Raw genomic sequence first — 24,253 nt, 5'->3', positions numbered from 1 at the left:
CCAAGAGCGCCAATAACTCGAAGGCCACAAAGGGCGTTGCCTCCTTGCAAAGGCTTTGGTGACATGGTTGAAATGCCATCTTTGACTGGAGTGCCAAGCTCAAACAAAACCCGTCACATGGTGCGTAACCAAGTTGCGATGGCAACATACAAAACAAGGGAATCTAGCCAAGATTTGCTAGGGGGCTCACCTCCAAGATTGTCAAACAATCAAGGTCCTTGCTTCAATGCGATTGGACTCCGCTGAACAAATACCTCGGCGAACAAGAGCTCAATTCCTTTGGGTCAAAATACCACCAAGACTGTGGTCAAACAAAAGTCTGCATCCCAAGAGAATTGGACTATATCAAGATGGTCCTTGAGCAAAAGAAAACCCTAAGCTCCACCAAGTCAGGGTGCCATCATCTCGGTGATAAAAAATCCACACCTTCCATCTTACCTGCAACATGGGTAATGAAGTGTGTGAGCAACACTAAAGAACCCAAGGTTCAAGGTTTGTTGCTGCAAAAAATCTTAACTCCAAGAGTTAGGTTTGTGGCCCAAGGCTTGAAGCCCATCGCAAAGTACCATCGCTCCCAGAACCATGGTCGCGACAAAGAGCCTAAGGTACGAAAGTACCACTTAAAGTCTAGCTCCAAGAGCTAGCATGGAAAACCAAAGGTTCGGGGCCGTCACAAAGTCCCATCGCTCCAAGAGCCATGGTCGCGACAAAGAGCCTAAGGTACGAAGGTACCACTTAAAGTCTAGCTCCAAGAGCTAGCACGGCAAACCAAAGGTTCGGGGCCGTCACATACCATCGCTCCAAGAGCCATGGTCACGACATAGAGCCAAAGGTACGAAGGTACCACTTAAAGTCTAACTCCAAGAGCTAGCACGGCGAACCCAAGGTTTGGGACCATCGCAAAGTACCATAGCTCCAAGAGCCATGGCCGCGGAGCCTAAGGTACGAAGGTACCACTTAAAGTCTAGCTCCAAGAGCTAGCACGGTGAACCCAAGGTTCGGGGCCGTCGCAAAGTACCATCGCTCCAAGAGCCATGGTCGCGGCAAAGGGCCTAAGGTATGAAAGTACCACTTAAAGTCTAGCTCCAAGAGCTAGCTTCGCGAACCCAAGGTTAGAGGCTGTCGCAAAGTGCCGTAGCTCGAAGAGCTGGGATCGTGACAAATGGTCCAAGATACATAAGGTATCGCTAAAAAATCAAGCTCCAAGGAAGATACCAGGGTGAGACCGTGGTTCAAAGGCGTCGAAAAGTACCATGGCTCCAAGAGCTAAGGTCGTGACAATAACGAACCCAAGGTTCGAAGGTCCAAAGGCGATTGCTGAACATCCACCTCGCTGAGCGAACATGAAGAGGCAACCCCATTCATCTCGCCTGCAAAATGCAGCACGACGAGATTAGTACGAGTTGCGAAGATTCCTAAGGAAGCAACTACGGAACATCTACAGCGAAAAACATCGCAAAATCTCGCTCAACCGCCGACCGAGCGATGCCCCCTCGGAACGGCCCAAGGCCATGAAGCCCAACTCTCCCATCAACCTGCGCTCCATCGGAACAAGGACGACGGCCCAAGGCCCGTGCTCAGCCGCCGCCCCAATTCACACAAAAAAGAGAAGAATGGAGGCCAGAGGGAGGAGCACGCAAGCTGCTCGGTCAAATGACCGGCACCCCGGACGCGCCCTCGCCAAGTCCACGTGCCCTCTGTCCCCTCTCCGCGCATATCTACGCCCCTCCATGCAAGTGTTCGCCCTCTCCAGGATGCTCGCCTCCACGCCGGTCGTGCCCACAATGCGCCATGAGCGTGCTCGTGCCACGACAAGCGGGCTCCAACGTGCCTTCGCCCTCCCCGTCGACGTCGCGCCCCGCAGAGCACCTTCCCGAGACACCCGTCACCATGCACGTATCGACACCAAGAGGGAGCCCAACTTACCCCCCCCCCCTTGCGGCCCATGGCCCGTCGGCCTTCGGTCCCGCCAGCGAAGAAATGGGTTGGAAGGGACGCCGACCCAGACTGCAATAAAAAAAGGAAGGAAGAAGAAGGGACGGCCGCCCGCAAGATATTCTGCCAAATGACCAACACCTCGGGTCGCGGAACATTGCATCCACGACCCGCCGCGACAGGCGTCCGCGCTTCACCATGACCGACATCCGACCGCGCCCGACTTGGCATCTCGCCACGCGTGCACCTGGCGCCCCAAGCGTCCACACACTGCCGCGTCAATGACTGAGCCGCTCCGCGTCTCGCCTCGGGGTGCCGTGCCATTCGCCTCCGAAACCGGCACCATAACGCGCCCGGCCTCGTGCCCGGTCGTGCGTAGGGCCCGTGCCCGCGTCTCGCCACACATCCATCGGCCACGCCATGCTTAGCCCGCAAGCTATTTGACAAAAAGATCTTGGCGTCAAGTTCTTCGTCATCCAAGCACCCGAAGTCACGCCATGACGCACCCGTGGGAAGAAGCTCCGCGCCTCCTTTCCTCAGCTCATCCTCTACATGCAAGGAACACCTATCGAGCACCGGTCGCCTCCACCCTTACGCGAAGCCGTGCGAAGCCAATCGCGACAAGGGAGAAGAAAATCGAGTGGCTCGTCCTCTACAGGCGAGGAACACCTATCAAGCACCGGTCGCCTCCACCCTTGCGCGAAGCCGGTCAGGTCTTCAACACGGCAAGGGAGAAAAGCGAGTGGCTCGCTATACACTATGCCAAGATGGGCCACACCTTTGAGCTACGTCACGGCCCGACGCCTAAGGCGCACAGCCTGGAAGCGGACCAGGAAGGAGCAGCCCAATTTTTTTTATTTTCAGGCATGTCCAAACAACGGGCCAAGCCAAGCAGAGCTCAAGCCTGAAAAGGCCAAACCCGCGCTCGGCCTGCTGTGGGAAGCACACCAACGAGCACATCGCCTAGGGCCTCCCATGCCCTGCTTTTATATATGGAGCTCCCCCTTCCATTCTCCACCGAGCTCGAGGTGGGAATAAAACCAGCCGAGGGTGCACCTGATGCTGCCTCGATCGGCCAGAGGAGCAGCGAACGAGCGTGCCCACCACGGGCCCAGACTCCCTCGTCAGCCCTTCGGCCATGCAAGGCCCAAACAGGTAGCCCAAGGCGGATAGCAAAGAAAAAAGGAAGAAAAACCCTCTCAGGCCCCGTCGGGTTCTGCCCGCACGTCCGAGAGGCCCACCAGGCCTACGTGGCCCATAAGACCAGTGTGGCCCAAGAGCGCGCACGCGCAGGAAGGAGCCCAGGGCTCAGGATTTTTTGCGAAAGGGCCCTTCGGGGCACGGGAATTTCGGATCAAGTCCACATGGCACTAAGAATTAGCGACAAAGTACCCGAACTTCCCGGAAACATGCAGAAAACCCCCCAAATTCAAAATTTTGCAAGAAAAGCCTTTGTGGCCATGGTTTTCCACAAGGAAGATCACAAAAATGTCCATTTCTTCGGAAATAGACTTCAAGACCAGCGAAACTTTGCGAGGGAACCCACCTAGGCTTAGTTTTCTCATAGAGAAACTTGCCTAGCCGGTGGTTCTCAGGAGCCTTTAGGATGCATCAAACTTCACAAGACCGCAGTTTTGTGCAAGAAAGCTGTAACATCCCAAATTTTTCAAATTCGGATGTCCGCACCTTTACATTTCTTATGCATATCACTTTGATCATATCTTAAAATCTTGGTGTTCGTTATGATGCATTATTGAAAGTGTTTGAAATGGTGTTTTGGAATGTGTTAGGTTGATAGAAATTGATTTGAGAATTTTCTAGAGTTTAAAAACGCATTTTAGGATTTTATTTAGGTTTATTTAAAGCTTAGAAACATTAAAACTATTTTTACAAATTTATTTTTGAGTGTGAAAAATTTTCCTGGACTCTAAATGAAATATATTATTTTACAGAATTTTTGGGAATTTTTCTGAAGCCATTTGATATTTTAAATGATTTAAATGGAATTTCGGGTGAACTTCTCTGATCCAGGCAAGTTACACTTATTGACCATGTAGAACCTATATTTTTGCTTATGCTATTTTGTTTACAACATCAAAGGGATGCTATGTGAGTGTCAGTTGACCCAGAGTGCATAGCTAGGTCGTGGAGTGAACATCCACAGAATGACCATACTATTGATCAAACCCTGTTTTATCAAAACTCTAGGATAGAGATTTTCAAAGGAAAATACTATGAGTATTTCAAAACCCCAAAAGCAGCATTTTGCAAAAACAACCCTAGTAGCCAACTAGGAAATCCTTCATCATTTCCATGCATTACTCCTAACCACACAGGTGTGACTTGCAAGTACATTCAATGTACTGACCTGCACCTATCATGTGCAGAGAGTGACGCATAAGAAGAAGACGCAGGGTCGCGAGTCTACACTCAACTTGCCTGTGGCGTTGATGGGACTTCCTCTTTATCAGTGTGTTTTATTTGAACTTCCGTTTGGCTTGTATTAAGTACTCTGGATTTGTTATTCGAACCATTGTAATGGACATGTGTATGGTATTTCATCAATGGAACTGTGTGTGCTAGCATTTGATCCAGGGACTAGCACAATTTACACAGAGGTCCGGATCCTTACGGGTCTGGGTCGCCTCAAAAGCCCACCTAGGTTAAGTTTTCTCATCGAGAAAATTACCTAGCCGGTGTCTCCTCACACAAAGGCCTCATGGGTCTCGATTCTACAGGAAAAACTTCCGAAACTAGAAATATCTCACAAGGCAGCCCACCTAGGCCCAGTTTTCTTGTAAAACCTACCTAGCCAGTGGCTCGTCCCAAGGAGAACTACGATCCAAGTGTCGGAAAAAGAATCTCAGCACGCCATCGACGTTGAAGTTGACCCGAAGGCATTCCCAATGCCTCCGGCTCAAGGGGGCTACTGTTGTAATATAATAAAATCCTTACATGAGCCGGGCCACAATCCTACGTGGCGACAACCAAGTCAACAAATTCCAAAGACCGGTCAAATTGCCAACAAGGCATAGCCATGCCAACTAGGCGCCGGTCAAAGGAGTCAACGGGTCAAGCCTCTCATGTCATGGTCAAAGGAGAAGAAGAGCTTGAGTAGGGGCCAAGAAAGGTGTAGGGATGAGTTTACCGCTTTGCCCTCACTTCCCCCTCCCTCAAGGGTAGCCATGGTCTTTTGACATGGACCCCTGGGCTATAAATACCCCCCATGGGAGGCATGTATCATTCACTCTCTCCATTGGAATAAGATCAAAGGGGAGAGGGCAAGAGGAACCTAAGGAGCCCGCTGTCGAATGCTTGGGTCGATCCTAGTCTCGATTTGACCTCGGGGACGCGACTTAGGAAGCCTAATTTTGAGGTTCCGGGCCGTCTAGTACGACCTCGACTCGAAGTAGAGGGATCGGGTTAGAGTCTCAAGGGTATCCCAACCTCGCTACTTGGGAAGACAAGTTCGGCCCAAGTCTGAGGCGGCCCCTAGAGATCTCTCGACATAGGTGATTTGTGAAGACGAGTTTGGCCCAAACACCCGGCTAACATAGGACTAAGTCGTGCCCGCAGGGTCGACTGAACCTATTCAAAAAATATCGACGTGTCAACTTGCCCAAGTGTACGGCAACCTTCGTTATAAGGCCGGTGTACACACCCTACATACAATTCTCGCACTTGTGCCATCGAGCATTGGCACCCCTTACTCCTGTTGTTTTCTAGAACAACAACAGAACTATTTGCTTATGTGGAAGAATGTTAAAACAGAGTTTTGCCAGGCAATGGATGAAATGAAGTTGCTTGCCGTCGAGCTAAGCCGTTGTCACGCGCTCAATGTGAAGCGTAGCAGTTGTACCTCCACATCGCCGCTCGCCCTGGCATATTGCCCTTCTTATTTAGCACACCACATCAATCCAATATGCGGAACCCACCTATCATGTTTAGAAGAGATGGTGAAAAAAACTAAAAAAAAAGGTAAAAAGCGGCAAAAGTCTCGCTAAATGGGGTAAAATTGCAAAAAAAAATCCACAAATGTGTAATTTGTGTCACAAACTGAAAAGTAGGGTGTAAAAAATTGGAAATCGCTCTTCAAAAAACAAATGCAAGAATCATAATACTAAAAAAATAATATGAAGTCTAATTATAAAAGTAGAATCTACTAAACTTGCACCGAGGATGATATTTGATATTTGCACTCTGATAGATTAGAACAACCAAAAAGACGCTCAAAGTAATCAGTTTATCTATATTTGTTTCATACATAAAAATAAATACTCAAAATCTAATTGTTATTCAGAATTTAGAAAAAACTAATTATCTTGTAAGTCGGATAATAGCAGAACTATTTCTTTTGAAATGCTTTTTCTAGAATTACATACCTTGACGGGTGTACATAGAAGAACATGTCCATCATCAAAACAACATGAGGAGTACGCATCGTCAGGTGAGCCACAATTTAAAGATAAGTGATTACAACAACCAAGAAATCCAAGATTGTACTCAATAAATACAACATCTTAGTCACACTCCACTTATCTGGTCCGGCCAAAAAGAAAGATTAATCGCATCCATTGGTCTTCCACTAATCAAGGCCATTAAATTCCATATGCTAGACAAGTTGAAGCAGATAACTAGTGAGTATAGTGAAATCGTCGGAACAAAAGGTTGGATAAATACATGATTAGTCTATGATAGAATACAAAAAGTTAAATCACGAGCACCGAAGGTTAAATACAAAATATAAAACATATTTGGTAGTTTTATTAGAACTAGACATGCATTTGTGTTCTGATCATAAATTGTTGTCGAAATATTACATGTACCTAGACGCGTTTTAAGAGTAGATACGTCCATATTTGGGCAAGCTTGAGACAAGAATTTAGGATCGGAGGGTCAGGGTGTGCATTCTGTCTTTCGGTTCGGTTAATAAGGTTTTCCGCTTAATACGGTTCGTATACTTGGTTAATACGGTTCGGTTTCGGTTATAAACATTTAATTTTGGTTCGGTTCGGTTTCGGTTATAACCAAATTAACCAAAGTTGACGCGAATTTTTGAGCAACACATAAATTTTATAAGCATGTTTCAACACAAAAACACTTGATAGAGGCACTTTTCTGATTGTACTAGACTGCTTCTAGGAATCGAACTACCGACCTCTGGATCACTTCATAGGTACAAACCTTTGGGCTACTACGCCACTTCCATTAGATACTGCACCTCCCTCGTTATATTGTGTCGGTTTTGTTCGGTTTAACCAAAAACCGTTCGATTTAAACCGAAGAAACCGAAATCCAAACGGTTTCACATTTTGAAAACCGTAACCGAAACTGGAAAAACCGAAATTTCGGTTCGGTTTCGGTTATTTTTGTCAGGTTTTCGGTTCGGTTTTGTGCAGGGTGATCGGAGGGAGTACAAAATAAGTACTGTTCATTAATTTAATATAACTTTGTACTAAATCCTCTACGTCTATTATCACTACCACATACACGAATATCCTTGTCGGCCAAGAACCGACAGAAAAATACGAATTAATCCTTGACAAGAATAGAACTCATGTGTGTCAGCCGACAGGGATATCTATATAGGGATAGTCGAATATGTCTGTGTGTTCACCGACGGGTGTTCTCTTCAAGAGGATGACAATATCTTTTGTTGTCTCCGAGAAAACAAGAGATAGATTACTAGTACTGGACAAGATTATCCTGACGGAGTGATCAATCACACAAATCAAATTGAGACAAAGCATTTGATTTCTTGCCCTTCAGAACATAAACGGCGGCATTCACTGGGCTCCAATCGCTTTCCCATTGTTCTCTAGTGGTGCGGCATCCATCTCCGCAGCAGTAGAATAGAATTGCTTTAGGCAAACGACTTTCACTCCTGCTTCGCTTCCATCGGGTAGAGCCCTCGGGCAGAGGGGAAAGCTTTCAACAAGGAGGGCAAAAGAGCGGTGACGCAGCGGAACACGAGCGGAGGGCGCGGAGGTGCAAGATAGCAACGACAGGATGATGGAGAGTACGTCGGAAGTGACGGAGTGGTCGGACAAGAGGGGTGGGGGATTTACCAAAATCAGTCTTGAAGCTTGAACTTCTACTCCGTCCGCCCCATATTTATGGGTCGTCCAACCACGGTAAGAATGGGGCACAAATTATTTACTCATTCCCCATGGTAAGAGTGATATAGCACTTATGTGGGTCCCACGGCAGAAGAAGGGAGTCAGGTGACATGACACTTTGGTGGGTCTCAGAAGAAGAGGGTCAACCGAGATGACGGAGAGGGTGGACGGCTAACGGATGGAACGACACCCGGTTGCTTAGACAAAAAGATGTGGTCGGACGAGTTTGTGGCTTCACAATATCAATGGTGGTAGTGGCAAAGTTCGAATTTCGCGGTTTGGTAGTTACTAGTGACACATACAAAATTGTCCAACTAGTAATGATAATTGTCCAACTAGTAATGATGATTTAAGATTGGTGAATTTTCTTTTAGCATCAAAGCAGCGTTCAAAGATTAAAATGAACTGGATTCCCGCAGGAAAACAAAGCTATCATAAGAGGATGAAAAACAACAAGAGATAGGTGATTACTGCCGGACAAGATTACCCTGACGGCGTGATCAATCAATCACTTAAATATCATTTCCTTTGCACCGTCTTCCGCTTCTTGAGCACCTCTTTTCTCTTCTTCTCGGCCTCCTTCTCTTTCGCTTCTCTTTCCCGTTTCTTCTTCGCCTCGTCCTCACGCTTCTTCCTCTCCTTTTCCGCCTTCGCCTTAAACCTATCCTCCCCCTTGGTTTTTCTAGGCGTCTTCTGCTTCTCCGTTCTGATCACCTCCTCTCCAGACATCTTCTTCTTCCCCTTTCCCTTCTCCTTGCTTGTAGCTGCAGCTGCCTTGGCGTTGGCATAGGCCATCGCCTTGGCCCGCTCGTTGGCGATCCTTATCCTCGTCCCCTCTTCCATCTCGTAGGCGGCCATGTTCCTCCTCAGCCGGAAGCACGGCGTCTTCTCCTCTGCTTCCCTTCTTCGCCTCATCTCCTCCACCTCTCTCAGGCGGCGTTCTACCTCCTCCTCGGCTTGCCGACGACGCTGTCGCCTCACCGTGAAACACATGCTGGCGTTGGTTACTAAAACCCCTTGCCACGTACAGTTGATCTGAAAAACCCCTTGCCACGTACAGTTGATATGAAAAACCCACTTCCAACGCTTATGATCAAGAGAACCAGCTAGTGTCGAGTTCTAGCAATTGCACATGGCTATCTTATCTAAGAGGCTTATCTAGCATCTGCGATCGATGTGCAAGTCAAGTACTGCTCCGTATTGCCACTTAATTATACTTCCCCTGCTCGGATCCATTGTGGATGGCGGATATTTCGAGGCTTTCATCGGACATGCATGGTCTCTAGCTAGCTAAACCTGCCGGCCCATTGACTCGGTCCCGGGGTCTCGCGCACATATCTCTTCTAGCGTCACCAAATGGCCAACTGATTTTTTTTCCTCGGTGAAATATATATACGTACAAGGGAAAATGTAGCCTATTTGTCTTTGATTAAATATCGTTTTTCTTTCTTTCTCGGTATTAATTCTTTCTCCTTATATCTCAGCCGACGTAAGGGTGAAGTACTGAAGTGGAATTGGAATTTTGGTGAAAAGTAACAAAATATTGCAAAAGGAGAAGAAGAAAAAAGGTCAGCTTCAACAAATTTCACGAACTTTGTTGGTCGATCTTCCTCGATCGTGTTCCTCTGGAATCCCCTTTCCAATCGTGACACGGCGAAGCATGTAGGGAAACGAGGCAGAGCAAACCCATGCTATTTAATTCTGTCGAGTAGTACTAGTAGAATTCTCCTTCCAGAATTTCCATCTTGGGTTGAGCCGCAGACGACGCATATTTAATTCGATTGACACGCCTAAGTGACATGATTCGTACATATGGCTAATCTTCCACAGCGTACGGTTTTCGTTCTAGAAACAGTGCACATCCATATACACCGCAAAGGCAAACGTACTACAGATGGACGCCAGCCAGCTGCATGCCCGGATAAATCCTGAACGTGCAACACTGTGTATATGTCACAAGTTTACAAATGGATATCTCCGTGCAAACGGCACACTGATCGGTCACGGTCAAGCACGAGACTACTAGGCCAGGTGGATCGACAGCACACTGTACGAAGATAAGGAGACGATGGCACATGGCAGAATGGAGCATGGATTGCACAATAATTCCATGGCGCAGGCCAGATATGCTAGCTGCTGGATGCCTGGATCAGACGTGTGGCCAGCAGAATTAGCTTAGCGCCATACTTGCACCGTTGCACGCACCGTATCGAATTTTGGCGGGCCACGCGTACTGCAACGACCGTCGAGAAATGCACTGCAAAATGCAAGATTGCAAGCTGTGTGATGTATTGTATGGTCTATTTGAATTAAGTTTGCCAGGTGTGTGCAGATCGATTGGCAAACATGATGAGTAGTAGTAACAGCTAATTAACCAAATGCAGAGTGGTGCACGTTGTGGTTGCTGGTCAAGGTCAACGAGTCCAGCCAAATCATTCCCATCGCCAAAAGAAGCTTCTATTATCTACTGGACAACATGGAATTATACAAGAGTATCTCCATGTGTTGTCTAAGGAAATAAAATCTCGAGAGCAATACGTTCTCGATCTGAATATCCCCTTGTCCTATTATTTTTCCTCTTTTCCCATTTTAGTCTGCAGACAGGGTGTCTTCGATCGGAGGCTCGTGGACTCCTCCGCTTCCAAGTTAGAAATCGACATGATATCATTTAGAACATACTAAATCTTTGATTTAATGTATTTTTGCAAAATATCTTGTGAAACAAATTAAGTAAGTAGCATGCTTGTTTTAGAATAGAGTTGAGTAGAATCTTCGAGATACAAACTTTGATCGATGCCTGCATGATTCTAAGTTACTACTCTCTCCGTTCCAAAATACATCTCATATAGATTTGTGCACTTGGACCAAGTCAGCTCTCGTTTCTAGTGCATGATCATTCATATTGGGTTAACAATAAATGGATGTTTATAGTTATTGGCCGGATGCGGATACCAAAAGAAAAATGATGTGTATTGTGGAACAAATAAAAAAAACCTATACACGTTGTATTGTGGAATAGAGAGAGTAGTATACTAAACAATTATACACTTGGAAAATCTTTAAACTTTCAAGTCCAATTTTAAACCATATTTCTAGGGCAAAACATCATATATACTCCGTGTATTTAAAACTATCAAATCAATTGGGCGGAACAAATATGATTCGGCTAGCAACCCTGCTCTGGTCTCTAGAGTCTAGACCAGTTCAAATTTTGAAAAGAATGATGTTGCATTGCTAGATTTTTTTATGAGGGAAATCTGGCATCAGTACTCCTTAATTGGAAGTTCGTAAGACGGTTCCAAAGATCCCACTGGCACCAACCAAACCGCCCAGCACTCCCATTTTAAACCGCATCACTCTGCGCAAGCCACGCGGAGCCGGGTAGATAACGATACCTCGCTGGCGGCGCCGCTCCACCCGCCGCCCGCCTTTAAAGCCGCCCGCACGCGGCACGCCCACCGTTAAGTCCACTCGATCTGCCCCCCACTCTTTCAATCTCATCCCCACCTCCGCCGCTTTCTCGCACCTACAGCCAACAATGGCGTCCTCACTGTTCGTCATGGTCGTACTCGCGCTTGCCTCGGCCGCGCACGCGCAGGTGCAGCCTCCGGCGGCGAGCCCGTCGGGGCCGGACTGCGGGTCCACGCTGGTGGGGCTCGCCGGCTGCCTGCCCTACCTCACACCGGGGAGCACGGTGAGCAAGCCGCCCAAGGAGTGCTGCGGGCCCGTGAAGTCCTCGCTCGCCAGCCCCGCCAGCGCCGCCTGCCTCTGCGACGCCTTCGGGAAGAACTACGGCGTCCCCATCGACCTCGCCCGCGCCGCCGGCCTCGCCGCCGCCTGCGGGGGCAACCAGGCCGCGTTGAGCAAGTGCAAGAGTGAGTCGTCGATCTCTTCTCTCCTCTTTTTTTTTTCCTGGGGGAGCCGTTTTTGGAGTGCGGCTCTGGTTGATCTAATTTTTTTTCGATTTCCTGCAGTTGCAATCCCCGGCGCCCCCGGCTCCGCCCCTACTGAAGGTAATTACGATTTTCACCGTCTCTTTCGCTTTTCGTAGTACCTGTAGATCCGTGTAGAAGTGCGTTTATTAGATCTGGCGCATGCCCTAATCCGAGTAAACAATGAGCCAGAGTGATTTATCTCCATCTGCATTTTCCAATCTGAGTTTAGGGGGAAGGGAAATATGAATGTCTCTGGGCTCTCTGAACCATACAGAAATTTAACAGTCTCCTCGGGCATCTGCTGTCTGTTTTACTCATAAACAAAGTTGGCAGAGATCTGCCTGTAAAAAAACAAAATATGCTCCTAATAAAATAATCTAGAACATTGATAGGGCAGGGTACCCTGCAATTCATAAAGAAGATTGAATTGGCCTAGTATTTTATGAGAGGAACAGGACGAAAACATCTGAAATACTAATGGTTTGTATTAGAATGAAGACATTATTCTATTCTGGATAGTCTAATTTCTGTAAAGTGGCACTATCATACTCCATGATAGATGACAGCCAGATGTTGCAATCGCACAACTGAATTCACAAAACAATAGTATGATGGATGACGTCCAGTATAAAGACTAAACCATTGAAAACGACAGTTGTGGCCTTCATTGAGTAATAAGATGTGTCAGATGCTAAATGATGTGATTCGTGTGCACAAGTCGATTTGCACTAAATTATGTAGTGCTCACCGTTGAGGATTAATCATCATCCGTCTGTCTCTGAAGGTGAATTGTGTGGTAGGTATAATAGAGAACAAAAACACTGAATTACTTTAACTGCCTGAAACCCTGAACTGAAGAAATGTTTGTTCCTACCTCTTATCCCCTGATGGAGCCTACTTTCATATCACTAGTCTGAAATCTGAATCTAATCTTGCAGCTCCTTCACCAAGCTCCGGATCAACACCAGCAACCGGCAGTCCAGGCCCAGCGAAGGCGGCAGCGACCCGATCTCCTGTCTCCTTGGTGACCCTCGTCCTATCCGTCGTGGCAGCGCCTCTGCTGTCTCACTACCTCTGAAGATTCGTCGCATGATTCGTTCCGTGGATTACTGCCATATATGTATGAGCTTGGTTTGTGCCGCGATTTAGGGATTACTTTGGGGAGAGACAGACCTGAGACATTATTCTGCTAGCTGCTCAGTGTTCGCTCGTTCTTAGCATACTGTTGCCTGAACTCTTGATTCGTCTTGGCACCAATTAGTTGTTGTACTATATTTGCATATGGTGTCTTCGCAATAAAGTTGATAAAACCGTAGCAAGTGTTGTGTGCTGAATGATTGTCGAAACATGAGATGGTAATTCGATGCGACCTTCAATCAGAGTTATGCACGATGCCATCCTCCAAAAAAATATACAGAATGTTGATGTGATGCATTTAAGCACGTCGTATAAAATTTCGTACATGCAATGCAATACTCTGTTCCGTTTTATAATGTACAATGGTAAGTATGCAACACGTTTGTTCGATAATGTACAATGATAAGTATGCAACACGTTTATTCGATAACCTACAATGGTAAGTAGGCTGACTACTCCTAACTCTCTTTTCTTTTTCTCTGCTCCACATCAACAGTGTCGGCACTTGCGGACGTTGCTGTTATAACAGAGAAACAACAACCGCAAAAAGAATCGCATCGAACATAATTCTGCTGAAGATCGATTCAGGTCTGATAAAACTCGAAATTAACATGCAGGGAAAATCTTGTGAACAAAATAGAACAACCAGGAAAAAAAACGTATGGAAATATTATCCTGAACCAAATTAACAGCAGCACGCGATCAATTCAAAGCATGTTTGAGACGAAACGTTTGCATCTGATGAAGTAGCACGAGTACTCATGATCGAGTGTGTGCATCTCTCATCCAACTGAATCTATATAGTAGTACTAAACTCTAATATTAAGATCAATCGTCGAAGGCCCAGGGCGCCTCGCTCCGCATGGCGGCCTCCTCCTCGGTGCTGAAGTCGTTGGCGATGTTGAACATGGCGCGGATCTGCTCGGGTTCCTTGCCGGCGATCCTGTCGGCCACCTCCTGGCAGGCGAGGCGGAGGAGCCCCTCGAGGCCCAGGAAGCTGGCGGCCGTCGTCAGGCCGTAGAGCCCGTCGCTGTCGAGCCCGCCCACAAGTTCCTTGTCCCAGATGCGGACGCCCTCGTCGTCGCCGCCGCCGCCGCCGGCGTGGTGCTTCTCGCAGTACTGGACGGCCCTGGCGAGGTTGGCCGAGTGGACCTCGGGGAGCGAGATGGTCATCAAGGTCGAGGCCGCGCCGCCGCCGTCGATCATGTCGCCGATGGGCCTCAGCTGCTTGGCTATCTCTAATGGCAGCTTCACGATCTCGTTGTCGCTGGTCTTCACTTGGACCATGGCGCCCGCCGCCGCCGCTTCCGCCGGTGTTGACATTGGTCCCTTGGCCTTTCTTCAGATCGATCCGCACAAGCCACAAGGGTTTAGTTTGTTTTTTATACACGCACAAGGTTTTATTGGAGGTGTAGAACAAACTTTAAACCAACTTTAAAACGAAGTGCGAGATTTTCGTTTTACTGCTAACTCCATGCTTCGTATCTGTACCGGTAAACTACTCGAAAACCATTACAGGTACAATACTTTGGATCATGAATTCTAGAAATTACGAGGTAATTCTTATAATTAAAAACTACAATGAAATCTCTTAATAACATCTTCTCTGTGCAATCATTCTTTGCAACATGAAATACTGGCAAGGTTTTAACATGGAGACTGCAATTAGACTAAAACGACAACATAACCACTCCTATCCCTGCACAAACTTGGTTACCTTCAAAGGTTTCAGAAATCCTTGAATCGCTCATCCAAAAAGATGAGAAGCCGTAAGCGTTGAACGTACTTGGGCGGAGGATGATCCCCTAAAGGTACAGGTCGTCGAACTGCAAGTCAGAGAAGAATTCCAAAATTACAAAAGATAAAACCAAGAAAAACACTATGTCACACTCACCAAAACTCAACAGATACGTATAAACGGATCTGCGAGCACACAAATCCAAAATCTGTAAGATCGGGTACACTGAACCTGTGGTGACTAAAACTCTGGCTCGGCAGCAACACCCGTTGAGGCACCCCCACAGCAGAGGAAAAACCAGATTACCTTTATTCGAAACAGCATCGCAACCTCCGTCATCACGTTGCCAATCAAAACCAAACAATAGATATGAACGAACACTTCCAGATATTCTTAAGAAAAATCAAGGTTCCTCCGTCTCGCAGCGCCAACACGGCGGCCGGAGGCGAGGGATACTAAAAATCTTCGCAGGACAGCGGCTGGCGGCTGCTATACGACCCATATCTGGGAGAAGTCGGTTAGTTACTGGGCCGGCTCGCGAGAGATTCCTAATGGGACAAGGGCTTTTCATGGGCTTTTAATGGGCCGGGAACTGCCTTGTCGAGTACCCCTACTACGCGTTGTTCTCGGCTGTCAGAAGCGCGGAGTAGGTCAGGTCAGCCTCCTGTTCGCGATCTCCCCCGCCGCCGTCGAGCCTTCCCAACGCTAGCTGCCGCCCCGTCGATCCCCTCCCTCGCCACCGGGCGCCGCTGCCCAGCCCTCAGTCCACCACGCCCTCGGTCGTCCAGATCCGCCGCCCCGTCTCCCTCGCCAACCTCCACGCGGGCCCCTGCCTCTCCCCCATTGCTACATCAACCGCCCGGAGCGCGTCCCTCGCCGGCCTCCACCTTCCCTCTGCTATCTCAATCACCGGCAGCGAGAAGGTGAAACTCACCTTTGCCCGCCCCCCTCGATCCCTACTCCTTTTCTTTTCTTTTCAGAATTTCTGCTCTGTTTGCAAAGGCAGTACCACAGTAGAGCACTTTCTGCCTTGTTGTTATGGAAATTAATATACACATATCATTGTTTGCATAGACAGGATTGTGTGTGTATTTTTGGAATCTGATTGTGCAAAACTGCAAATGGTGGGAATTTGCATCTCATTGTGTGAATAAGAATGCTGAAAATTTCCTCTCTTAGCAAATGGAGGAAATCTTCTCTTGTATTTGTGGTATTGTTTTTGCACAAATTGTAGCACTTGTTGCATCAACAGCTAGAAGACAGATTATGTATTCAAAATACACTTGACCTTGGATGTTGTCAGATCACTTTGCACAACCAGACACTGTACAGCAATCTGGTACCATTACTGGATGGAACCAAACAAAAATGGGTACGACCCTGTTGCATCGTGCCCGTCAAACCACCATGATCCCATTCCAATAACTTTCACCTTACCATTCGTTAACCAAACACCACTAATATTCTTAATGCCGCTGGTATGTTTTAGTGCATCTTCTTGGCCAGTTACGTTTACATTTCGGAATGATGCTACTTTGGTACATTGAATCCATTTGCACAGATTAAACTACTAGTTCAGCTATGATAGTGTGGTGACTGGTGGCACGTAAGTAGCAAAATTTACAGCTAACAGAGTCGTGGTATGCATATACAGAGATGGGCTTGTGGTTGCTGCTGGAGGGTTTCTTGCTGCTTGCAAATGCACTGGCGATACTGAATGAAGACCGCTTTCTTGGTCCAAGGGGATGGAGCATGTCGGAAGTTTCAGGGAATGGACAAACAAAGTCGTTGAAGGGCCAGATCGTGGGGCTCATCTACGCCACTCAGTTTTTGCGTGTGCCCCTGATTGCACTCAATGTACTTATCATTGTTGTTAAACTGGTGTCGGGCTGAGGCCCTCTGCCATATCTCTAGTGTTGAGGGGGGTTGATTTCAACTTAATCTGCCATATCTCTAGTGTTGAGGGGGTTGATTTCAACTTAAAATTCCAGCATCATGTAAAGGCTACTCATGTTTAAAAGTTGCTGGAATGATATGTTCACGTTGACTCGAATGTGGCCTGTCGGTACTGTTGATGTAAATTAACTCTTGCGATTATTTTGTCAAAGCCATACTGTGAATGGTCTCTTTTTTTTCTCTTGTCTTAAATCTGAATGGTTCATTCTTTCGTTGCTGTTGGTATGTGTTGTGCAGTTGTGCTGCCTTGCTCGTCATTTTAACACTCGAAGTTGTTCGAACATGGATACTGCTTGGTCCAATTGAAGACATTGTCTCCTGCTTCATATTGAATGGTGATAAAACAAATAATTTCTTCCTGCCAGCCTTAGTTACCTTCTGCTTGTTGATTGTATGATGAACAATTTGAGCCCAGTCTCTTGCTCTCTCTGTTTTCTTAGAGGAACATTCTTGTATTTGATCATGCTCACTTATTAGCCTTATGAGGCAAGGTATCTGGGCCTGTTATAACTTTTGATATCTGGGCTTGTCAACTTTAGACAAGTATTAGTGTTCCTTTGGTTTACTCAGATCATAACAACTGCAAAATAGAAAAGCGTCGTTGACAGTTTGTGTGAATTGCTAATCACGTTTGCGGAAGTGATTGGAGAATTACCGACTCAGGTCGACAGGTCGTCGTCCGCCTGAATTTTGACTACAGAAGCTATGTATGGCACGTGAAGCCGCGTGGAAGAATAGTCTTTCGGCACCGGGCCCTTAGAGCAGTACGCTTGGGAATAGATGCATGCCAACAGGCAACGGTTGCTTTGGTTTGCCATATGATCGATGCGAATCACAGGAGTACCGGCCCTTTTTCTCCAGCTAAGTAAGTGGAAAAGCAAATTGCAAGTCTTGTGTGTAACCAAGCTTCACTGTGCCGTTTGGTATACCTTCACTTCCAGATCGAATATACTCCTACTGGAGAACTATTGCGATCGGCTCCAAAACTGGATAGCATATCGGATCAAAATGTACTCAAACGTATATCTAACCAGCAGCATAATCAACACTCATGATTAGCCACTCGGTTAAAGGAATTATACGCATCATGGATCCTGGGTTCCTCGCAGTCCGCCTTCTCTTCTTTCAGAATATGGTACGGAGTACTTCGAATTAACGCAAAGAAAAGAACAACAGAGGAGACGCGACGCGAGTCAACATGGTACCTAATATTTGGCAAATGAGGACCATGTATTAGATCTTCTTTCTCTTTCGTCGTAACTGGAACTGGAACAGATCCACCTTTGAGTCCGTATGTGGTTTCATGAGCTGGCTTTCGCTTTGACTCTACTCTAGCTCTTCACTTCTTTGGGCTTTCCATCGCCTTCTCTCTCCAGAAGCCGCTGCTTCAGTACTGTTGGTTGACTTGCCACATGCCTACAAGTACGAATGAAGCCATACAGTTATGTGCAAGAGCAGGCTGGCTATGTCGTGTTTTCATCGGTTTTTGTTGAACATGACCCTAGATCTTCTGGTGGACTGTGCTCCCCTGTGATTGTACTAGTGGTTAGCGGGCATGCAATTGCAGAGCGATTATAGTTTTACGGAGTGAATCTGAAAAACGAGCAACATTAGTTGGGAGTGTTTATTTCTCATTGTATTTAGAAATAGTTATTTCTCGGTCCACAAATCCAATGAAGATTTTTTTCCATCTTTTGTACTTACCCGAGTCTTGTGCGAGTCACGATGATCGAATCAGACAGTTATTAACATCGACTTAGTAATAATGGTTAATATTTGTCAGTCATCTAAAAAATATAGCAAAACTGTATTTTTACTCGACTCACGAAGCTAAAGCTATTGTTGCGTATATGTCTGGCCGACGCTTTAGCACCAGAGGCTTTTCAATAGCCTGTGGTATTCTTCCACACAAAAAAATGGGTACTCGTGGTGCCATTTCAGAATCGATGGGCCTGGCTCGACCGGTCGACAGCTGGAGCCACCAGCCGGCTTCCCTCCCTCCCACCCCTTCCTTCCTCGAAGCTTTCCAGCCCACAAAAAGCTTTCCCGCAGACCCCGACCCGCGCACCCCACGCGGCGCTCTCCCCTGCGGCGCGCTCGTCTCGTCTCGTCTCTCTGCTGTCCCGTCCCGCACGCACACGCACTTCTCTCCTGCGCCGACGCCATCGGCCCCGCTGTCCCCACGTGGGGCCCCTCTCCCCCGGGCCATCCCAGCTCCACCACCACCGCGCGCCCCCCGTATTAAACGCCCCTCGCTCCTCGCTCCACGCCCACCACACCGCAGCACGCACGCACCGCGCGCCTCCTGCCCGCCTCCGTCCTGTGATCCCGCCGCCGCCGCCGAGCCAACCTTCTCCTGCTCGGAGCCCACCACCTCGTCCTGGAGCGCGGAGGTACGTCGAGATCGATCCCGGCCCTTCCCTTCCCTTCCCTTCCTTCCCTCCTCGTCGCGAGATCTGGTGGTATTTTTTTTTGTGCTTTGCCCCTGCTGTGGCTGTGCGCGGGTTATCCCGAGAAGCGGCAGCAGGCCGTCTCAAATGTTCATCGTGTCGGGTTTCCGGGCGGGTGGGATCCGCGTGATCCGGGGGTTGAGGGAAGAGGATCCGCCTTGCTCGGCTGGAATGGTTGGGTCTGGCAGTTTTGGGGTTGCAGATCTGACGAGGAGCGGTGCTGGATCTAGGAATGGTTGCGCTGCTAGTTTAGAGGAGTGGATGTCCTGTCTTCGAAAACAATTTAGAAGGAAAAAAAAAATGGGGTGGGTGATCTGGGCTGCTGTGATCTAGCTGTGCACGGCGGGAAATCAAGGGAGGAGGTCTCGGTTCAAATGGGGTTAAAATCGTGGTCCTAAATTAATTGTGATCCTTCTGTTTGTTTATCCATTTGAAAATATCTGTCAGCATTACAGGGGGATATGCCACCATAGCCTGTGTGTGTGTGTGTGATCCTGGCATCCTGCTTATATTTCTCTTCTCGTTGATGCAAGGCATGGGTCACGCCCAATGTCTGGGTACCTCTAGATCGTGCAACTCCTGTGTACGTTGGAAGTGAGAAGAACGATTGTGAGGCTGTATAAGTAATTCAGGAGTCTAGTTAGTCACTTCAATGCCGTGAATTGCTTTTCCATGGTTCTGTTAGGTATTGAACCAACCGTTGAGTTGTTTTGTAGTGACTGAAATATCCAAACTGAGGTTGTCAATGCAAGTTGTTTTGTCCCTAGCTCTTATGATAATCAACAGTCACATTGTCAGCTGTTGTACCACTACCCATCTTCCACATATAAAGTGGTGCCTTTACTTGTCATGCATTTCTTTAATTTTCATTTGTGAGGTGCAAAATTATAAGTTCACCTGCATCAACTGAATTTTGGAATAATTTTCAGTCATGGGCACGGTTGTGGATGCTCCTGCAGCTGTGACTCAGAAGGAGGTATGTGTATATCATTACCTGTCCTAGATATATTAGATAATTTCAACTTACTGCTGCAAAGGCACCCTTCAATTGATAATTTGCAATGCCTTTTTTTCTTTTCAGTGTCAACCTTCCTTAGCTCACATGAATCACGATAATCTATATCCTTAGCTTTCAAGACTGATTAGTTAGTTTAGAATAGATGCATTGTAGTATTTTACAATTGTTGGATTCATGTCCAAACAACTCGATGTACATTGCGCATATAATTCATTAATTCTACCTCCTTGAGTTACAACTTACTACTGTATGTAGTCTAAAGGAAACATCCTCGTCAAACATAAACTGTGCCTTTCATGATTGGTTGTTTGTCTTATTGTTGAAACTGTATTCTTCATGCAGGAGGTTGCTGAGAACATGTTGGGTAACAAGAAAGTTACAGTTGTATTTGTCCTGGGTAAGCTATCTTGATCTATATTTCTGAACCGAAATGTTATCAAGCATTATATGTATTTAAAATAAATAGACTTCTGTACTTGACCAAGAATTTACCAACAGGTGGTCCTGGGAGTGGAAAGGGCACACAGTGTTCCAACATTGTTGAACATTTTGGATTCACCCATCTTAGTGCTGGAGACCTTTTGCGTGCAGAGATCAAGTCTGGCTCTGAGAACGGGTATGCTGATTTCTTTCTCTAATTTCTTTGGAACAAGATGGTTCCGAAAGTTAAGACTGCCCATGTCCACTTATTTATTTATCATTTGCATGTTCCTATGTTTATTTCTATGCTTCTAATTTTGCAGAACTATGATTGAGAACATGATAAAGGAGGGAAAGATTGTTCCATCGGAGGTAACTATAAAGCTCTTGCAGCAAGCCATGATAAACAATGAGAATGATAAGTTCCTAATCGATGGGTTTCCAAGGAATGAAGAGAATCGTGCTGCATTCGAGAATGTTGTAAGCACATCTACACTCTTCGCTAAGAAACTCACATGATGGTTTACAGCTTCTTGCTGTCTTCATTGTAATTTACTTATAAACAAATTTGCAAGATCATTGATTGCTACACACTGTTTCAGACAAAAATTTCCCCTGCATTTGTGCTATTCTTCAATTGTTCTGAGGAAGAAATGGAAAGGCGGCTTTTGGGGCGCAATGAGGTTAACTTTATCCCACATGTATCCTTGTCGAATCACCTACTTCTTGTTTCCAATTTTTCTTATTATTTTGCAGGGAAGAGTTGATGACAACATAGAGACTATCAGGAAAAGATTCAAAGTTTTTGTTGAGTCTAGTTTGCCTGTAATTGAGTACTATGACGCGAAGGAGAAGGTTAAAAAGGTACTACTGCACTTCCACAATGAGGGAAATTTCAATGGAATGCATGTCAACATAAATGCATCAGAACATAGTGCTTGAATTAATTGTCTACTGGAATAATGATGCTTCTCTTGATTGTTATGAGTCACTGATGACTGATTTGTTCCGTTCACTTCAATTATTCACTGTCTTTTGAAACCTGTGCACTTCGACACCCATCGGCTAACTTGTCATGGCCCATATGATCAGATTGATGCTGCAAAGCCAATTCCTGAGGTGTTTGAAGATGTTAAAGCCATTTTTGCCCCATATGCCAAGGTAATTTATAAGTTTCACTTGTTTTGTCTTCCGTGCATACATTTAGCATTTCTGCATGTGATTTATTTAGGGATGCAATCAGGATCCTGCTTATGTTCCACTTCTAGACCATTAGGGACTTGCTAGTTCAAAATTTTGGCTCAAAGTTTGACGTAGAGATTGGCCTACAAGTAGGACATACAAGTAGGACATATTCGGGATCCCGCTTGCATCCCTAGTTTTATTACTCCTGCATGCTTGAATGTTATTTTTTGTCTTGCTATGTTGCAAGCTGAATAGATGTCCACCATCTTACGTATATACATCTAGCAACGAAAGCATCTTTTATTAGCATCTGACAAAAATATCATGATTATATATATGGGACTGTTTATTTTCATATAACATTATGTTATTATCTATCAGGCTGCGTAGAACAGTGTAAAGGACCAAAAAGGTTATAAGGGAATGATTTCATGAAAGGTAATACCTTCTCTCCTTTTTTTATGCTTCAAATGTATTTCTTTTGTCATAAACAATATTTAGATGATTTTTATAATGGTACATCTGTTCATCTTTTCGGAAAATTGAGCAATATAAGATCCATGATGGTTTGGCTCTGTTTGCCTGTGAGGTTGACTTCAGAAGGAACTGTTTACCCACTTGTTTTGGATACATTAATAGCAGCAATATAGAATGGGAATATGTGAAATACAAAATGATTATTGGACCAATGAGTTCCACACCTAAATGGGAATGTAAATTAGAAGTAATACTTCCTAGTCATGACTGTTGGAACCACGGATGTCATCCCCAAGTGATGACACTTGGTTGCTTCAGTGTCCTGCAGAAATGATGATGGTGCTTATCCCAAATTTGCGTAGCATGACGAGACCATCCTCTAGATTCTGAAATGTGCTGTGCTACCCCTTCTTGTTTTGCAATCCCAACCAGTGGAAATCTGGTATGGAGTGTTGTAACTGGCTTAGTTTCATCAGAACACTCGTCTGACTGGGTCTTCTGTTATTTCTGTATACGCTGATACATACTGGTACATAACTTGATAAAAAATCAACGTACATAAGTTTATCAATTTATGCTTCACAAATGAGTTAATCTAGTTATACTGGTATGACGTGCTCATGTAATCCTCGTTATGTGTTGCAGGTTTTGCTCAAGTGTGACTACATATCTGTGATTACAAACCCTTAATATAGATCAGAATTATCAGTAGGCAATTCGATTTGTTACAAGCAATAAGTAGATCCAATTCCGCTGTTCTCGCTAGAGTTTTTTATTTACCATTGTTGGATTGTACTTGTATTGTACTACCATTGTGTAATTTACTGCATGGATGAATCAAGACCTTGTACCAGCTATCTGGTTATATTACATACAGTCAAACTGCTTTCACATTATTTGTAAGCGATCGGTTATTCTTGTCAAAGAAGCACAGTTCTACTTACAAAATTTTGTCCAGTGGCCAGTTATTTACAAGTCTTTACACCCTAGCACTATTTCTGTGGGTGAGGTCAATTTTACTGTATTTATTTTGGTTCGTTTACAAACATGGGACTGTAACTGTGAGGCAACCACATTTCAAACAAACTTTGGGTACACGACATTAGGAATGCAAATATTTTTCTCATTAACGCAGTCTCTGGAATGCAACATAGCGCGGTTCAAAAGGAAAACCTGCCCAGTGAGATGTACAGGCTTCCTGGTTTAAGTAGGTCGTTTTTAACACCCACCAACTATACTGTTTGCGGCTGGTAACCACCACTTACTTGCTTAGTGCTTAACCTGTTACAAACCAAAGCCCTGGGCTACGGACGGCGTGGAGCCGGATATGGCGAGGGAAATAGTGCTCAGACTCTCGAAGTCAGCTGACCATATACGTTCAAGTGCAGCTGTCGTAAGATGGAGCGGGAAGGCCTGCCGTGCCCAGTGTGCATGGGGATGCGCCGACCATATACACCGGAGTGCTGCAAGCTGAGGCGGATGCTGCGGCGCCCAGGGCGAGAGGCTCGGCGAGATGGAGGAGCTGGGGCCGCCAAGGTGTTGGACCTCGCATCGCAGGACGTAAGGAATTCTTGCAGGCATGGCTCCATCCAGGCGAGGCATTTCTTGTCGGTTTTATTGATGCCCACTCGATCTTGTCTAGTATTCACTCCGTCCACGAACAAGTGTATGTTTGTCTTTGTTTTAAGTCAAACTTTTAAACTTTGATCAACTTTTAAGAAAAAGCAGGAGTATTTATGACATCAAATTAGTTTCACTAGATCCATCTTCAAATATACAACCTTGATATCGTATACTTCCTCCGTTCCATAAAGATTGGCACGGCTTTGGTCCAAAGCCGTGCCAAATCTTTATGGAACGGAGTGAGTACGTTGATACAATTT

The 24,253-nt window shown here is 46.0% G+C and overlaps 5 protein-coding genes across 5 annotated transcripts; 3 read left to right on the top strand and 2 right to left on the bottom strand.

Moving 5' to 3' along the window:
* Window positions 1–8,573: 8,573 nt before the first annotated feature.
* Window positions 8,574–8,969, bottom strand: LOC104582029 (vicilin-like seed storage protein At2g18540). Its single transcript, XM_010231301.1, has one exon. The coding sequence runs from the start codon at window positions 8,967–8,969 to the stop codon at window positions 8,574–8,576; it is 396 nt and encodes a 131-aa protein (XP_010229603.1).
* A 2,411-nt stretch (window positions 8,970–11,380) lies between these two features.
* On the top strand, window positions 11,381–13,358 carry LOC100837050 (non-specific lipid transfer protein-like 1). Its single transcript, XM_003562594.4, has 3 exons — window positions 11,381–11,929; window positions 12,029–12,067; window positions 12,928–13,358. Exons 1-3 carry the CDS (start codon window positions 11,593–11,595, stop codon window positions 13,065–13,067), a joined length of 516 nt encoding a protein of 171 aa, XP_003562642.1. The 5' UTR covers window positions 11,381–11,592; the 3' UTR covers window positions 13,068–13,358.
* A 387-nt stretch (window positions 13,359–13,745) lies between these two features.
* LOC100828138 (SKP1-like protein 4) lies at window positions 13,746–14,473 on the bottom strand. Its single transcript, XM_003559879.2, has one exon. The coding sequence runs from the start codon at window positions 14,447–14,449 to the stop codon at window positions 13,955–13,957; it is 495 nt and encodes a 164-aa protein (XP_003559927.1). The 5' UTR covers window positions 14,450–14,473; the 3' UTR covers window positions 13,746–13,954.
* A 1,012-nt stretch (window positions 14,474–15,485) lies between these two features.
* On the top strand, window positions 15,486–17,003 carry LOC100836617 (protein transport protein yos1). The gene is made up of 2 exons (XM_003562593.4): window positions 15,486–15,787; window positions 16,519–17,003. Exon 2 carries the CDS (start codon window positions 16,521–16,523, stop codon window positions 16,755–16,757), a length of 237 nt encoding a protein of 78 aa, XP_003562641.1. The 5' UTR covers window positions 15,486–15,787; window positions 16,519–16,520; the 3' UTR covers window positions 16,758–17,003.
* A 2,051-nt stretch (window positions 17,004–19,054) lies between these two features.
* LOC100836311 (UMP-CMP kinase 3) lies at window positions 19,055–23,313 on the top strand. Its single transcript, XM_003562592.4, has 10 exons — window positions 19,055–19,213; window positions 20,200–20,246; window positions 20,631–20,685; window positions 20,787–20,904; window positions 21,032–21,188; window positions 21,311–21,391; window positions 21,465–21,572; window positions 21,801–21,869; window positions 22,275–22,331; window positions 23,016–23,313. The coding sequence occupies exons 2-9, from the start codon at window positions 20,202–20,204 to the stop codon at window positions 22,281–22,283; spliced, it is 642 nt and encodes a 213-aa protein (XP_003562640.1). The 5' UTR covers window positions 19,055–19,213; window positions 20,200–20,201; the 3' UTR covers window positions 22,284–22,331; window positions 23,016–23,313.
* The last annotated feature ends 940 nt before the right edge of the window (window positions 23,314–24,253 follow it).

Source organism: Brachypodium distachyon, chromosome 1 (assembly GCF_000005505.3).
Source record: "Brachypodium distachyon strain Bd21 chromosome 1, Brachypodium_distachyon_v3.0, whole genome shotgun sequence".
NCBI classification, from domain to species: domain Eukaryota; kingdom Viridiplantae; phylum Streptophyta; class Magnoliopsida; order Poales; family Poaceae; genus Brachypodium; species Brachypodium distachyon.
Note: the sequence above shows the minus strand (reverse complement) of the source record. Positions and strands in the feature narration are given on the sequence as shown.

What these genes read in the sequence shown, in the direction of transcription:
- LOC104582029 (XM_010231301.1), bottom strand. Translation starts at nt 8,969, where the DNA reads ATGAGGCGAAGAAGGGAAGCAGAGGAGAAGACGCCGTGCTTCCGGCTG.
- LOC100837050 (XM_003562594.4), top strand. Translation starts at nt 11,593, where the DNA reads ATGGCGTCCTCACTGTTCGTCATGGTCGTACTCGCGCTTGCCTCGGCC. An exon ending in CGCGTTGAGCAAGTGCAAGA is followed by an intron (nt 11,930 to 12,028) that starts GTGAGTCGTCGA and finishes GATTTCCTGCAG; the next exon opens with TTGCAATCCCCGGCGCCCCC. An exon ending in CGGCTCCGCCCCTACTGAAG is followed by an intron (nt 12,068 to 12,927) that starts GTAATTACGATT and finishes CTAATCTTGCAG; the next exon opens with CTCCTTCACCAAGCTCCGGA.
- LOC100828138 (XM_003559879.2), bottom strand. Translation starts at nt 14,449, where the DNA reads ATGTCAACACCGGCGGAAGCGGCGGCGGCGGGCGCCATGGTCCAAGTG.
- LOC100836617 (XM_003562593.4), top strand. Translation starts at nt 16,521, where the DNA reads ATGGGCTTGTGGTTGCTGCTGGAGGGTTTCTTGCTGCTTGCAAATGCA.
- LOC100836311 (XM_003562592.4), top strand. Translation starts at nt 20,202, where the DNA reads ATGGGCACGGTTGTGGATGCTCCTGCAGCTGTGACTCAGAAGGAG. An exon ending in AAGTCTGGCTCTGAGAACGG is followed by an intron (nt 20,905 to 21,031) that starts GTATGCTGATTT and finishes CTAATTTTGCAG; the next exon opens with AACTATGATTGAGAACATGA. An exon ending in GGCTTTTGGGGCGCAATGAG is followed by an intron (nt 21,392 to 21,464) that starts GTTAACTTTATC and finishes ATTATTTTGCAG; the next exon opens with GGAAGAGTTGATGACAACAT.